The sequence below is a fragment of the Pelophylax lessonae genome (assembly GCF_965119305.1).
Source record: "Pelophylax lessonae genome assembly, chromosome: 3".
NCBI classification, from domain to species: Eukaryota; Metazoa; Chordata; class Amphibia; order Anura; family Ranidae; genus Pelophylax; species Pelophylax lessonae.
In genome coordinates this window covers 200,466,139-200,482,761 of record NC_138770.1, presented here as the reverse complement: position 1 = coordinate 200,482,761, position 16,623 = coordinate 200,466,139, and the positions used below count along the sequence as shown (strand labels likewise).

The following is a 16,623-nucleotide window of genomic DNA, read 5'->3' as shown; positions in this document are numbered from 1 at the left end:
TAGTGTAGGACCCACTGATAATGGGGTACTTTGACGCAGTAGTGGGCTTGAGCACGATATGGCCATATGGTGGGACCAAACCCCCATTTTTATTTATGGATTGTCTTCAGATTTGGTAGTAATTTCTTTTGCATTTGCGCGCTATTCTTTTTTAATATACATGTCTTTTGGTTCATAGCTGCAGCAGCTTTAGAAACAAATGGGTATGCTCCCCCAAATTTTTTGCCTGTTTTTTAATGGTGCTCATATGGTGTAGTATTTATTGAGTAAAAGAAGATACATGTACATATACATAAATATGGCAATAAAAACTCAGAGAGGAGCGCCGCTCCTGCCACAAGCACACAGTGGCAATGATGCCATTTATTTCAATGGGCTGCCCTACCCACTGGGAAAAGGGTCCTCAATCCCTTTTTTAAAATCGCGCCGCACTGAAAATGTACCTCGATTACCAATGCGTAGGGATACCTGCAAGTCTGCATGTCGGGAATCCGTGCAATCCCCAACACGCAGTAATGTGCATCAAGCCTTAGATTGGGGTGCCTCAAGACTAAAAATACTTTTTAAGGGTGCTGTGACTGGAAAAAGGTTGAAAAACACTAGTCTAAACTATCGAAATAAGGGTGTAACTACTTAAAAAATCAGTACTTAAAAAAAAATACGCTAAGTAACAATCATAAAACCTGGAGTCCAGACAAGACATTTTTTGCTTTATACAGTAGTTTTGGACAGACTGGGAAAGGGCTATTAATTTCATTAAGAACTAAATACTGCATGAATTTTTGCCTTAAAACATATGCAGTATTTACCTCAATAGTTGTCAACTCACTAAAAAATATACAACATTTAACAAATGCACTAACTATTTATGTTTTGCAATATTTAGCACTCAAATCTAGCGTTATTTCATTGTTTTTTTAAAAAAAAAAATTTAAAAGGCTAACACTGCAGCGGAGGAAGATTGTTTCTCTAAATGAAGGCGCACAGAAATATTGGGAAACTATGAAAACATCTTTAAAGTGCCTTCATTCACAGAAAATCTCCTTCCACTGCAATGTTACAATTTATTTGGATTCCGGAGCCTGACATTTCCACACTGATACATTATTGGCCAGTGCAGAATTCACCTCATTGTAATTTTGTACATTAGAAAAAAATACTGCCTGCCTGTAGTATGAGATTTTCTTTTTTTTTTTAATGGACTTTAACGATTTATCTCATTTTGTAAGGTATTAATCTCACATTTTTTAAAAAAATTGCGATTTACCTCAAAATTTAATATTTTACTTTGGTGAACTGACTATTTTATTATTGCATGCAATATTAAAAAAATATATATATACATACATATATATAAAATACGATAGTTGTTAGTGAATTCACCCCTATACCATCTGTGAATTTAAAACATTGCTGTAAACTGACCTTCCTTTCTTCTTTCTCCCCAGTGGGGACAGGCGTAAATAAATGACTTATTTTGTTTCCTGACAAAACCCTCTTCCACCCATCTTTGTCCAGATTTGGCTACCTGACATGCCCTAAGGGGCAATTCACAAAGGTGACAAAGGTGGTTGATCTGCATTTTTACCATAATCACCTCAATATCTACAAAAATTGCAAAAAACATGGTGAAGAGCAGAGCGTGTATTTCTGGAGTGTCTTCATTGGACAGCTCAGATCACAGGCACAATGTAGAGTGCCAATCAGAGTGGCCCTGTATCCTTTATTAGCTGTGAACCAATCACAGCCATTTTTGTAGGTTGTTGGTACCTCAGGCCAGTAAGAAGTGGGACTTTTTAGGCAGGTAGGGGTAATCACGAAAAATTACAAGCAAAATAGGTGATAAATAATAAAATGGTATTTAATCCTTAAAACATATGTACAATTGAGTACATTAGAGTGATAGGGTTATAGACCCTTGTGAAAGTGTGTAGTAGATAGAGGGTTTGTGACACGTGGTTAATGGTGACTTTAAGAGTATATCTCTGTCATTCCCTGCTGTTAAGCTTGGGTTTCCCAGATCAGAGATGTCTCCTATATTCCTACGCGTTTCGGCCCCTTAGGGAGCCTTTTTCAAGGTTGACAGTCACCATTTCTATGGGTTAAATACAGATAGGGTGTTAGATATTTATAAATTTCACCACTTCTTTTTAATTGTGGTGAGTAGTTCAAGGTTGGTACATACATGTATTTTTTTTTTTTTTTAAATCCTTGTATGCTGGAGTGGCTCCCCTTTTAGCACAGCGAGAACCTATGCGATTTCCTGAAAGATATGTGAGATTCAACTTCGGGGTTTGTTGTGATTTCAATGACTTTAAGATGTACTAAATATTGGACTTACATATTCAGCCATGTATAAAGTTTGGGGTAGGTCATGTGAGTCTCCCCCAGTGGCTATTTGGGTTCGGTGTATAAAAGGCCGGTCCCTTTCAAAAGTGTTCTTTTGCCTTTAAGTAGTGCTGATCTATGTGAGAAAGGTATATATAGTTGAAATAATTGGTATGGTAGGATGTGTGGGCGTATTTTCAAGGGGTGGAAGTTAGTACCTTGAGTCTTGCTTTTATTTGATTATTTCTGCAGCGATTGTGGGGGCCCCTCAGAATGGGTGTTTTCCGCCAGATCGCACTTAATAGGAGAAATTCCCTGGTTACTAGTGTGCTTTTTTAATTTCACATTGGATGATGTAATAAAGTTTTGAACTTACATTTTTATCTTCAGGGTCACCGCTCTCCGTCCTCCCTCTTCCCCGTTCAGTAGGGGAATGAGAGAGGCAGTGGTTCCCCGGCCTTTTTATCAGGCTCGCGCATGCGCCGTAGGCGCCGCACGTCTGATGCCTGATCACACACAGCTGGTGTGTGTCTCTGGTGCGCCTGCGTCTAGTGGACGAGTGCGCTTCCAGTTTCCACCGCTGGTGCTCACTGGCGCGGCCGCCGACACGGATGGGGCACAGAGATTTCAGACTTGCAGGTCTGAAGAGCCGATGTCGGTGGCCGTTTTACTGTGCCTACAAAGTGCCCCTGGGGGGAAGTTCCTCTCAGGGGCTTACCGTGCCGGGTGTGCTTTTGTTGGGAGGATTGTCATACAAGGATTTAGTACATTTGGTAATAATATAGAAGCGAGTACATATTCAATATTCAACATTCAGTATAATCAATTTCTAGTTTTAATAGCAGTGTCATTATGGTCAGGATAAAGAGGAACTTCCCCCCAGGGGCACTTTGTAGGCACAGTAAAACGGCCACCGACATCGGCTCTTCAGACCTGCAAGTCTGAAATCTCTGTGCCCCATCCGTGTCGGCGGCCGCGCCAGTGAACACCAGCGGTGGAAACTGGAAGCGCACTCGTCCACTAGACGCAGGCGCACCAGAGACACACACCAGCTGTGTGTGATCAGGCATCAGACGTGCGGCGCCTACGGCGCATGCGCGAGCCTGATAAAAAGGCCGGGGAACCACTGCCTCTCTCATTCCCCTACTGAACGGGGAAGAGGGAGGACGGAGAGCGGTGACCCTGAAGATAAAAATGTAAGTTCAAAACTTTATTACATCATCCAATGTGGAATTAAAAAAGCACACTAGTAACCAGGGAATTTCTCCTATTAAGTGCGATCTGGCGGAAAACACCCATTCTGAGGGGCCCCCACAATCGCTGCAGAAATAATCAAATAAAAGCAAGACTCAAGGTACTAACTTCCACCCCTTGAAAATACGCCCACACATCCTACCATACCAATTATTTCAACTATATATACCTTTCTCACATAGATCAGCACTACTTAAAGGCAAAAGAACACTTTTGAAAGGGACCGGCCTTTTATACACCGAACCCAAATAGCCACTGGGGGAGACTCACATGACTACCCCAAACTTTATACATGGCTGAATATGTAAGTCCAATATTTAGTACATCTTAAAGTCATTGAAATCACAACAAACCCCGAAGTTGAATCTCACATATCTTTCAGGAAATCGCATAGGTTATCGCTGTGCTAAAAGGGGAGCCACGCCAGCATACAAGGATTTTAAAAAAAAAAAAAATACATGTATGTACCAACCTTGAACTACTCACCACAATTAAAAAGAAGTGGTGAAATTTATAAATATCTAACACCATATCTGTATTTAACCCACAGAAATGGTGACTGTCAACCTTGAAAAAGGCTCCCTAAGGGGCCGAAACGCGTAGGAATATAGGAGACATCTCTGATCTGGGAAACCCAAGCTTAACAGCAGGGAATGACAGAGATATACTCTTAAAGTCACCATTAACCACGTGTCACAAACCCTCTATCTACTACACACTTTCACAAGGGTCTATAACCCTATCACTCTAATGTACTCAATTGTACATATGTTTTAAGGATTAAATACCATTTTATTATTTATCACCTATTTTGCTTGTAATTTTTCGTGATTACCCCTACCTGCCTAAAAAGTCCCACTTCTTACTGGACTGAGGTACCAACAACCTACAAAACTCTTTACCAGGGACGACAGCAAACCCGACTACATACAGGGTCATAGAGATCAAAACCTCTTTACCAATCACAGCCATGACAAGTGTAAACACTGTAGTGTTTACATACATTCAGCAAATTTACAACAGAGTTAGCTCCCTTTCCTCCATTGCTAATAGGTTAAATGTTTGTAAATATAGCAAGCAGGATTGCAGCAGATCAAAAGGTAAACATTGGGGATCTTAAATTTCCTCTATCCACTAATGATGATGGGAAAACTGAGCATCAATGCTTGTGGGATTGTTTTGGGGGGTTTAAGTGCCATTGATCACCAATGATTGTGATGATTTATATAGTTAAAAAAAAAAAAAAAAAAATTCCAGTGGTTATTAAAAACCATCCAAAGATAGTTTATCTGTATAATATAAAAATTCCTTTGGGTAGACTATTTCATAACATCAGTCAAACTATCACAGCATCACCATCACTATAAAATGGCCTGATAATGAAGGGGTTAATACAGGCTAATGCTGAAGTGGTTGAGCAACTTGTAGGAGTAGCTAGATAAAGATGAAAAAAGGCTGATAGGTCATTTTAAAACCAAGGAAGATATAAAACATGAAAGTACATATGACATATATTTACTCTTGTGGCATGCACGACATTGCTCTTCAGTAAAAAAATAAATAAAGGTTTGTGAAATAAAACTGGAATATAATAAATGCTATCCTTACATGTACTGACCATATACATTACCAAAAAGCACAAAATTTTTTTTACAACAGTGATATTTATCTGTTGGTGGAGAACTGATGTGAACTGGGGATCGGTTCTTGTAAAAACAGCAGTGCGTGCCTTTTAGTAACGAGGGAACATTCACACGGGCAGAAAAAAATACTGTGTTTAGATGTGCACTGTATATACTGTAGCTTTGTGAGCATCTAAATGCAGGACTATCATAATCAACGAGCTCATACACATAACTTCACCTACCTGCAAAAATGTCCACTGCGCAGAAAAAAATAGGACACCCTGTGTCCAGGGCCGCACAGATCTGCCGATTCTATACGCAAACACACATAAAAGCGTATGCACGTAAATGTGTAGCAGTTCATTTGAATAAAAGAAGAATTGTACACATCTAATTGTGAGTACTTAAGATGCGTATTTTCTGCAGGATATTCTGCCAGCAAAAACCTGCGTCCATGCAGAAAATATGCATATGCCCGTGGGAATGGTCCATCTTGTGGGAGAGTAGAGTTCCTATAGTGGGTGCATATAGTGAAGCAAGGAACACCTCTGAGAACTGAAATTCATAAGAAGAAAGGATTTTCTCCCTACTAGCATGCTTGACAGTTTAGGAAATTACCTTTAGATAGGAGCCATAGTAGCGGGTGATGTAAGGGCTGTCACACTGGCTCAGAACAGTGATCTCTTGTTGAATGTCCTCAATCTCATCCTCTGCTTCTTCTAAATCTATGATTTTAATTGCCACCACTTCCTTGCTGCGGTTATCTATGCCCTTGTACACTTCTCCAAATGAACCCTTCCCAATCCGCTCCAACTTCGTAAACAGGCGTTCTGGATCCATCCTGGACCCCTAAAGATGGAAAATGAGAGCACACACAATTATAAACATATATATTCACCTCTATGCCCCATGTTGGCTTTAATGGTAGCCCGATGGCACCTGAAATCTCAGTTCTAGGTCTGCTTCGAGCAAAAAGCTGTGACTGTCAGTCATCTCTCTTCACTATGTTTCTGGTGCACCAGGCTGGGGTGGGCACAGCTGGCTTCAGAGCTCAGACACCCCCTGAGCTGATAATCAGGCAACTGGGTGAACCATAAATTCTGCTCTCTAACAGAAAATCCTGAAGGAAAATGTCCGGCCATCAGTTTGTGATCTCAAGCTCAAGCTCACTTGGGTTATGCAGTAGGAAAATGACCTGAAACACACAACCAAGTCCACCTCTGAATAGCTAAAAAAAAAAAAAAAAAAAAAAAAAAAAGAAGGTTTTGGAGCGGCCTAGTTAAAGTCTGAGCTTAAATCCAATTGAGATGCTGTGGCATGACCTTAAAAAGGCCATTCATGCTCAAAATCCCTCCAATGTGGCTGAATTAAAACAATTTTGCAAAGAAGAGTGGCCAAAAATTCCTTTACAGCGATGTGAAAGAATCATTAATAGTTTTTGCAATCGCTTGATTGCAGTTGTTGCCGTCAAGGGTGGCACAACCAGTTATTAGGTTTAAGGGGCAATCACTGCATTTTGGAGTAATATTAAATTTGTTTGATGATGTGAATCATAATTGTGACAAATATGCAAAAAAAAAAAAAAAAGAAGAAGGGGGCAAATAACTATTCACAGCACTGTAAATACAAATCCTTTGTTAGGTAAAAAAGCTCCCTTATATGTATTTCATCTTGGTATCTAGCCGTTTTTCTGGAGTTCCGCTTTAAACCTCTCTATTGTTTAAAATGTATCATCTTCCCTCTCTATCTGCAAATAAAATGTAAAATTGTATCAATACTTCTTGTAATTTTAGGCCCCTTTCACACAGGGAGTCCGTCAGGCGGACTCAGTTTTTCTCAGCAGGGGATAGATCCGCTGATCCCCCGCAGACCAGGCGGGTGGCAGCTGTGTCTCCACGCTGTGTGCGGAGACACAGCTGTCAGGTCCCCATTCATCTCTATGGGGAAATCGGATGGGAACGGACTGTCTGTCCGTTCTCATCCGATCCGATCCGCCAGACGGAGGGAAAAATAGGGTTTTCATTCGTCCGGTTTTGACGGATTGGATCGGATGTCAGCGGACATGTCTCCGCTGACATCCGATGCCCCACAGAGATGCATGGGCCATCCGTTCAGATCCGCCAAAAAAACTGACAGGTGGATCTGAACGGACTCCCTGTGTGAAAGGAGCCGAACTTTTCTGGTGCCTACTCATGGTTGTGTTTACACAGACACACAAATACAAAATTTGGACAGTCCTAAGGCTCCTTTTACACTTCAGTGACTTGGGATCCGGCTTGTAAGACCCTACGTCGCAGGACATGTGAAATTCAATGTATTTCTATGAGAGCCGTTCCTCCTGACACTACAGAAGTCGCTGTAACTTCAGAAAAGGTTCCTACACTACCTTGGTCCAACTTTCAATGTGACTTTGGTCCAGAGAATGTAAAGTCGGATCAAAGTTGCACCAAAACTTGCATCAAAGTTGCAATGCAAGTCGCACAACTTTGTCATCCCACAAGTGTGACAGGAGCCTCACCCTTTACCAAAATCCTGGACACTCTCCACTAATTTAATGTTCAGAGGTCTTAACCGATTCGGTCATGTTAAGGTATGCTCCAAATTTGAATTGTTCAAACGTATAGACCGAAGTAATGTGTATATACATATAGTGCAATCCCTTGCTTTATTTTGTGAGTATGAAAAATATATATTTAAAAAAAAATGCTCTTGAATGCAGGAAGCCCTGACATAACAATTGGAATAAATTGGTAATTAGGCTGAAATGCTATTCAGTTTGGGAAGGAGGAGAGATATTGGCGTGAGGCTTGGTGTTCATGCGAATCGCGGTGGGTGCCAATCCTACTGTACAACAGATAGCTCCAAGACCCTCCTAGCTAAAGCACCGTAATTACCACTAAGAAAGCAGTCTTTGAAGAAAACATTTCTTAGAGAAAATGGCTCCTTGGAGATAAAGTCCAAGACTAATGGAAGATCCTACAGGGGTAAAGGTAACGTCTTGGAGGTCTTAACAATGACTGCAGGTAGAAAAATTGTTCCAACAAAGGATAAGGAGCCAGGCCAATACCTGTAAGGGCTTAGATGGCCAAATATGACCTTTGATAACAGAGGCCCCGGCCTGCATTGTGATCTGAGTGGGGGAATACATGTATCTGCTGAAAAACTTGCCAATGTGGATCGAAAGCAGTCTTCTCCAAAATAATCAACAATCTTTCCTATATACTGTATACTTGGCATAATGGAGTGTTTCTGGGCTTTCAGTTAGTAGACTGGATTTTCCATACATTATCCATATGTATACATGTAAGCACCACAAAAGTAAGTAATAACAGTAATCGGTTCAGTATTCCTATGAAGACAAAATAAATTACATTGCTTAAAATGCCACTAAATTAGCACTTATAAATAGCTAGGAGCCCTCCTGCTACTTTTGTTCACCAATAAGCTGCAGGATGAGTCATTCCCTGCCCTGCTCACATGATCTGGCCCACAGCTTACGGAGTACAAAAGGTGGGTGTATGGCGTTTGGGTTAGAGATGCCTGAACTCACATCTACCCATCAACAAGAGCACCACAATTCTAATATATTTATTAATGTTTCTACACATTTTTCTAATTGGAATCAATTGAGTCCAGATGGGAAAGCTGTGTGAAAACATTCATGCACAAGCATCTTAGGGCTTGTTTAGGTAGACAACTGCTGGCAAAAATCTGTGATTCTTCCTGGCATAGACTCTTGCCCCATGTGCACATTGGGGTTCATTTACTAAAGGCAATTAGGCTGTATGCTTTTAAGGGAAGTTCAAATATATCCGAGAGACTAGTGAATGTGGTGAAGTTTCACTTTCCAAAGAATATCCAATCACATGCAAGAAAAATTATTTAAAAAAAAAAAACGAATTGTTTGCACATGATTGGATGATGAAAGTCAGCAGAGCTTCACCTCATTCACTTACCTCTGTTGAAAATTCCCTTTGCAAAATGCAACTTCCCTTGCAAAGGAAACAGCCTATTTGTCTATAGTTAATCCAACCCTTTATGTGCAAAGTGCGGCAGCAGTGTGCTCAGATTTGTACCCTGTACAAACCAATTGTTGGTGCTGTGGCAGTTTGTATGTAACCAGTGATTATCTCAGGTGTGTTTGCCATGAGTCCGAATCCACCTAACCTATTTAGCAGGGAAACTTTTAGAGTCAACAGCCAATCACAGGTAGTGGAGGCATTCCGCACCCTGCAGTTGCACATTAGGGATGGGCTTAGGCGTATTTGGGATCGTAGTCCCAACAGACCTGAGCAATCCAGCCAGGAAGCATCACTGCACACCAGCAATCACAACCAGGGAAGCATTTCCTGGCCCGCAGCTGCACAGACTGGGAAATGTCTCATTGCCTATGATTGGCGGTGTGCAGTGTATATATATATATATGGCTGTGGGGCAGGAAATTCCTCTGCTAAGTAGGATGGGCTGTTGGCTTGGACAGCTTCCCAGCAGATAAATTCGGACCTGTGTCTGAACACGCCTGAGCTCATCCCTACATGTAATCATCATCCAAGCAGCTACTGTGTTTCTCCGAATATAAAACCGGGTCTTGTGTGGAATTTGACTACAAAAAAAAAAAAAACATTTTCAGGGGATGTCCTATTAATTTACAGTAGGTACAAAAAAGTTGCTCCCCCTGTCAGCCCAGGAGTCAGCATTGTGAAATTCTGTAATCCCAAAAATAAACCTTAGTTAAAGACCTTGTAATCTCATGTTATCCGTTCTGTAAAAAGATTATATAACGTGCAGTGTGTCTCCTTGTGTACCTTTATTTTTGACAGGAATACCCCCTTGATGTATGGGACTATAAAAGGCAACCGCTAGCCAAATAAGTAAAACATACATTTTATTTGTTTTATGTAAAAAATATATATATGCAAGTCAGATAATGACTGTACAGGAAAAATACATATAAAAATACAAGTAACAGACATTAAAATGTCACAGCTATGGAAGTTTGCTCATCAGTAATGTTGAAACCTCAGTCTTGGAAATTAGTTTTCCTCCAGTACCTGACGCATTTCAGATGACCACCACCTTTCTTCAGGGGTATAGGAGATAAAGGTTGCATGATTCCCAAACATGAGGATATTTAGTGATGATTTATCCTCATCTTTAGGAAACACTAAATATCCTCATCTTTGGGAATCATGCAACCTTTATCTCCTATACCCCTGAAGAAAGGTGGTGGTCACCTGAAACGTGTCGGGTACTGGAGGAACACTCATTTCCAAGACTGAGGTTTCAACATTACTGATGAGCAAACTTCCATAGCTGTGACATATTAATGTCTCTTACTTGTATTTTTAGATGTATTTTCCTGTACAATAATTATGTGACTTAAAGCGGAGTTCCACCCAAAAGTGGAACTTCCGCTTTAGGTAGTCCTAACCGCCTGACATGCCACATTTGGTTTTTTTTTTTTTTTTTGGGGTGGGGGGGGGGGAGCGAGTACCTAGTTTTGACAGGTACCCGCTCCCACTTCCGCTCGGAACGCCACAGCGCCCTGAGCGGAAGTTCTCCTCTCCCCCTCCCTCCCTACAATATTCTGGGACATGTCAGAGATCCCAGAAGATTGTGGGCCAATCAAGACGCCCAGCGCAACTCGCACATGCACAGTGCATACCCGGCTGTGAAGCCACAAGCTGTCACAGCCGGGGGCCCACACCAGTGATGCCGGCGCCACCAAGACCAGAGGGAGAGGATCGAGGCTTCGGGCGGCCGCATTGCTGGACCGTGGGACAGGTGAGTGTGTGTTTATTAAAAGTCAGCACCTACACTTTTTGTAGCTGCTCACTTTTAATAGACACAGAAAAGGCTGGAACTCCGCTTTAAATATATAATTTTTTAAACTAGAACAAACAAAATTTATATTTTACTTATTGGGCTAGCAGTTGCCTTTATAGTCCCATACATCAAGGGGGTATTCCTTTATTATTCTCAACAGGGATGATGGCTATTTCTATCCAGGACTTCAAGTGATTGGGGATTTTGGTTTATTGTTGAAAATACCGTATTTACAGTGCTGCTGGGCGCTCACGTGACCCACCAGAGATCTTCTTCCCCAGTCTGAATACTGCAGAGGGAGAGGACAAGATCTCGGCTGATGTCAGCCTGCTCTGAGCAATGCAGAGGGAGGGGCTGCTGACGTCAGCCGGGGGAACAAGAGAGAAGAGCTCCGGCGGGTCACGTGAGCGCCCGGCGGCGCTGTAAATATGGTATTTTCAACAATAAAGTTACACAAGGAGACACACTGCACATTATATAATCATTTTACAGAACAGATTACACGCTTTTACAAGGACTTTATAGTATAACTAAATGCAAAACTTTTTTTTTGTGGATATATTGGAGAGGGATTAGAACATCTGTCAGGTATTATTGCTGTCTGTGCCCCTGTTAAGGACATTCACCCTCTTCAATTGTCCTGTTTACCATTATTATTAAGTGAAAGTAAAATAAATTACCCAAATTTTGGGTTGTCCCCAGAAAAATAATAGAGGGGAAATCTTACAATACACAGAGGGTACACTAGCTCTAGTGACCTGGGGGTCCCCAAGGAATTCCCTTAATTTACATAGATTTCTGCGCACTTCCTGTTTGGCTATGGGACAGGAAGTGAAGGGAAATCTCCAGAATGGGACACAGATGGCGAAAAAAAAACTTTTCAAAATAAAATAAAAAATAAACAGTTTTGCCTATCGTTCTACTTCAACTAGGGTTTATTTTCAGGGTAAGGCTTATACTGCAGCCAACCCAGAAACTCACGCTAGGTCTTATTTTCAGGGTAGAGCCCATTTTCGGGGGGAAAACACAGTACATTGGACTGGGGGCTCTTACTGATCTTGGATGCAGGCTGTTTTATGTTTCTTGCTGCAGCTAATCGGTCAAATCAAAGAGATTTGCTGCATCCAGGGGCCACGTTTGGCCATCTCTGCCCGCAGCCGCTTGTCTGAAGGAAGTCTGGGCGTACTAATATGACCATGCTGGCTGCCTGCGACCAATAATAAAAACATTTTTTTAAATGAAAAAAATATAAGCAGATCTGTTACCTGCGTTGGAAAGTCTCGCAGAAGGGCCATACTTTGCAGGGTTTGCTCCATTCAGTAAACGATCGGCTGGGGTTGGTCTAGGACGAAGCGTCTATGGATCGCTGTACACGAATCGCCACACATGGCACACCTGGAGACAGACCTGAACACTAGAGATAAATAAGTGCTCACAGTATTAGCTGAGAGGTGATGCACTATGTCACATATCACAGGGAAGATAAATTCTACATTTCTGCCCACTCACACTTCATATTTCAGTAACCACAGATGATGGTTGGGCTGTCTGGCAGCTGCTCAGTACACTACATTGAGAGCCCTCCCCCACCCCCCTTCCCGGAGAGCCCCGACACCAGTGCACAGCAGGCCTCCTCCCCAGACCCCCCTATACAGACCCCCTACCCGAGAGCACCACTCAGTGACGTCACTACCGCAGGGAATGCTGGGGCTCGTATTGCCCCGCACTGTACATTCCCAGCAGCTCTAGGAGTCCGGAAACTACAATTCCCATAGACTGGAGAAGCACTGTTACAGGGGGGCACGTGATTGGAGCTAGGCATGACGTCACGTGACAGTGGGCTGCGTCTCCGTCTATCCCAATGGTAAGCTCCTGACATGAAATATGATTGGTCAGTGAGGCCGCTGGAGTCTTATGGTAATAGATGTATCTGCCATGTGTTGGAGGGATAGCACCAATGGTTGCCATAGCTACGCCAGTGTTCACCAATAGGCACCTGTTAGGCTTACCTGTGCTGTTAGCTATGCGTATGTTTTATTAAATGAGTTCCGTTTTTCTGCTAGGTGCAGTCTGCTCTTTTGTTTGATTCCCTCAGATCTGTTTAACCACTTCAATACCGGGCACTCACCCCCTTCCTGCCATGTTCAGCTTTCAGCGCTCTCACACTTTAAATGACAATTGCACGGTCATGCAATGCTGTACCCAAATTCAATTGTTAGCATTTTTTTGAGACAGATAGAGCTTTCTTTTCGTGGTGTTCAATAACCAATGTTTTTTTTTTAATTTTTTGCTAAGTTAATGAAAAAAGAACATTTTGAAATGTTGTTTCTGTTATAAAATTTAGTAAATCAGTAATTGTTCTTCACTGATGTATGCTGATGAGGCGGCACTGATAAGCTGCAAAGATGTGCACTGATGAGACGGTGTTGTAAAATTTTGTCGGACCCGTGAAAAAATCGGACCTCGTCACTTCCGGTGATTAAGCTTCACAAAACAGTGGATGGGAGTCGTCCGTGCGCATGCGCAGAAGACATTTTTCGAGGTTTGGCAAAATTATAACAGAGAGCGGACAGCTGATTGAGAGGAGGCGGGGCTGAGGTGGGACGGAGGACGAACGGCACTGATAAGCTGCTCTGATGTGCATTGATGAGGCTGCAATGATGTGCACTGATGAGGCGCCACTGATAAGCTGCACTGTTGTGCATTGATGAGGCTGCAATGATGTGCACTGATGAGGCGCCACTGATAAGCTGCTCTGATGTGCATTGATGAGGCTGCAATGATGTGCACTGATAAGGCAGCACTGATAAGCTGCACTGTTGTGCATTGATGAGGCTGCACTGTTGTGCATTGATGAGGCTGCACTGTTGTGCACTGATGAGGCGCCACTGATAAGCTGCTCTGATGTGCATTGATGAGGCTGCAATGATGTACACTGATGAGGTGGCATGATAAGCTGCACTGTTGTGCATTGATGAGGCTGCAATGATGTGCACTGATGAGGCGGCACTGATAAGCTGCTCTGATGTGCATTGATTAGGCTGCACTGATGAGGCGCCACTGATAAGCTGCTCTGATGTGCATTGATGAGGCTGCAATGATGTGCACTGATGAGGCGGCACTGATAAGCTGCTCTGATGTGCATTGATTAGGCTGCACTGATGAGGCGCCACTGATAAGCTGCTCTGATGTGCATTGATGAGGCTGCAATGATGTGCACTGATGAGGCGGCACTGATAAGCTGCTCTGATGTGCATTGATTAGGCTGCACTGATGAGGCGCCACTGATAAGCTGCTCTGTTGTGCATTGATGAGGCTGCAATGATGTGCACTGATGAGGCGCCACTGATAAGCTGCTCTGATGTGCACTGATGAGGCGGCACTGATAAGCTGCTCTGATGTGCATTGATGAGGCTGCAATGATGTGCACTGATGAGGCGGCACTGATAAGCTGCTCTAATGTGCATTGATGAGGCTGAAATGATGTGCACTGATAAGGCGGCACCAGTGGCGTAGCGTGGGTTGTCAGCGCCTGGGGCAAGGCAAGTAATTTGCGCCCACTAACCTGCAGACTTTTAGCACTCCCTGAGTCCCTTCCTACAATAGTACTGACCGGCCTGATTCCTATACTGACCTAGCTAGCAGTCCACTATGCTAACATACCTGATTCCTGTACTGGCCACTACACTGACCTACCTGTCCACGACACTGACCCTTACACTGACCTACCTGATTCCTACCTGCCCACTACACTGACCATTAAACTACACTAAACTGTTTACTACAGTGTCCACTACACTACCCACTACGCTGACCATTACACTACACTGTCCACTACACTACACTTTCCAATACACTACACCGTCCACTATACTACCCACTACACTACACTGTCCACTACACTGACCACTGCGCTGTCCACTACACTACGCTGACCACTACACTACACTGTCCACTACACTACACTACATTGTCCACTACAGTACACTACACTACCCTACACACTACACTACACTACGATGTCCATTACACTGTCCACTACACTACACTGTCCACTACACTATACTACCCACTACACTGTCCACTACACTAAACTTTCCAATACACTGACCACTACACTAACCACTACACTACACTGTCCACTACACTACCCTAACCACTATATTGTCCACTAAACTACACTACCCTACACTGTCCACTACACTATACTACCAAGTACACTGACCATTACACTGTCCACTACACTACACCACACTTTCCAATACTCTACACTGTCCACTATACTACCCACTACACTACATTGTCAACTACACTACCCACTACACTACACTGTCCACTGCATTGTCCACTACACTACCCACTACACTACACTACACACTACGCTGTCCACTACACTGTCCACTACACTACCCACTACACTACGCTGTCCACTACTCACTAAACTACACTACAATACACTGTCCACTACACTACACTACCCTGTCCACTACACTACCCATTACACTACACTGTCCACTACACTACCCACTACACTACACTGTCCACTACATTGTCCACTACACTACCCACTACACTACACTGTCCACTACACTACACACTACACTGTCCACTACACTACACTACACTGTCCACTACACTACACTACCCACTAGACTACACTACACTGTCCACTACACTACACTGTCCACTACACTACACCGTCCACTACACTACCCACTACACTACGCTGTCCACTACAATACCCACTACACTTCACTACACTGTCCACTACACTACACTACGCTGTCCACTACACTACGCTGTCCACTACAATACCCACTACACTACACTGTCCACTACACTACCCACTACACTGTCCACTACCCACTAAACTACACTACACTGTTAACTACGCCTCCTCCCCAGACTGTGTCTTGTCCTGCAGCCAGCAAAATGACTTACCTGTTTTCATGATCCATCCGCTCTGCCACATGGTGAAGATGAGCCCTTACAGGGGGCGGGGTGGGGAGGATTGTGAGAGCTTAGAGGAGGCGGGACAGAGGCACATGCAGAGCTGACTTAGAAGATAGCGAGGCGGGATCCAGAAGCGAGGCGGGGCTCTGCCAATGGCCAACCCCGCTGCCGCACATGACAATGTTGGCCCAATCACAAGGCGCCGGCCGCCCATCGTTTAGCCTGAAGATAGCGGCGGCTGGAGTGACACGCTAGGAAGAATTTTTAAAGTTTGCTAGAGTGACACTGGTGCGGGATGCGCCCCCCCCCCCAAATGTTGCGCCCGGTGCGGCCGGCCCCCCTGCACCCCCCACGCTACGCCACTGGGCGGCACTGATAAGCTGCACTGTTGTGCATTGATGAGGCTGCACTGTTGTGCGTTGATGAGGCGCCACAGATAAGCTGCTCTGATGTGCATTGATGAGGCTGCAATGATGTGCACTGATGAGGTGGCACTGATAAGCTGCACTGTTGTGCATTGATGAGGCTGCAATGATGTGCACTGATGAGGCGGCACTGATAAGCTGCTCTGATGTGCATTGATTAGGCTGCAATGATGTGCACTGATGAGGCGCCACTGATAAGCTGCTCTGATGTG

The 16,623-nt window shown here is 43.5% G+C and overlaps 1 protein-coding gene across 3 annotated transcripts in view; it reads right to left on the bottom strand.

Moving 5' to 3' along the window:
• Nucleotides 1-12,601, bottom strand: part of STK25 (serine/threonine kinase 25) — a 45,818-nt gene extending 33,217 nt beyond the window's left edge. For 2 of the 3 annotated variants that reach the window (XM_082251761.1, XM_082251763.1), the window contains exons 1-2: nucleotides 12,299-12,595; nucleotides 5,826-6,056 (exon numbers count right to left, since the gene is read on the bottom strand). In XM_082251761.1, coding sequence (XP_082107887.1) covers nucleotides 5,826-6,056; nucleotides 12,299-12,349 — 282 coding nt within the window. In that variant the 5' untranslated portion in view covers nucleotides 12,350-12,595. Of the gene's footprint in view, nucleotides 1-5,825; nucleotides 6,057-12,298 lie in introns of all 3 variants that reach the window. The other variant, XM_082251762.1, reaches the window with a different exon arrangement.
• Nucleotides 12,602-16,623: the final 4,022 nt, after the last annotated feature.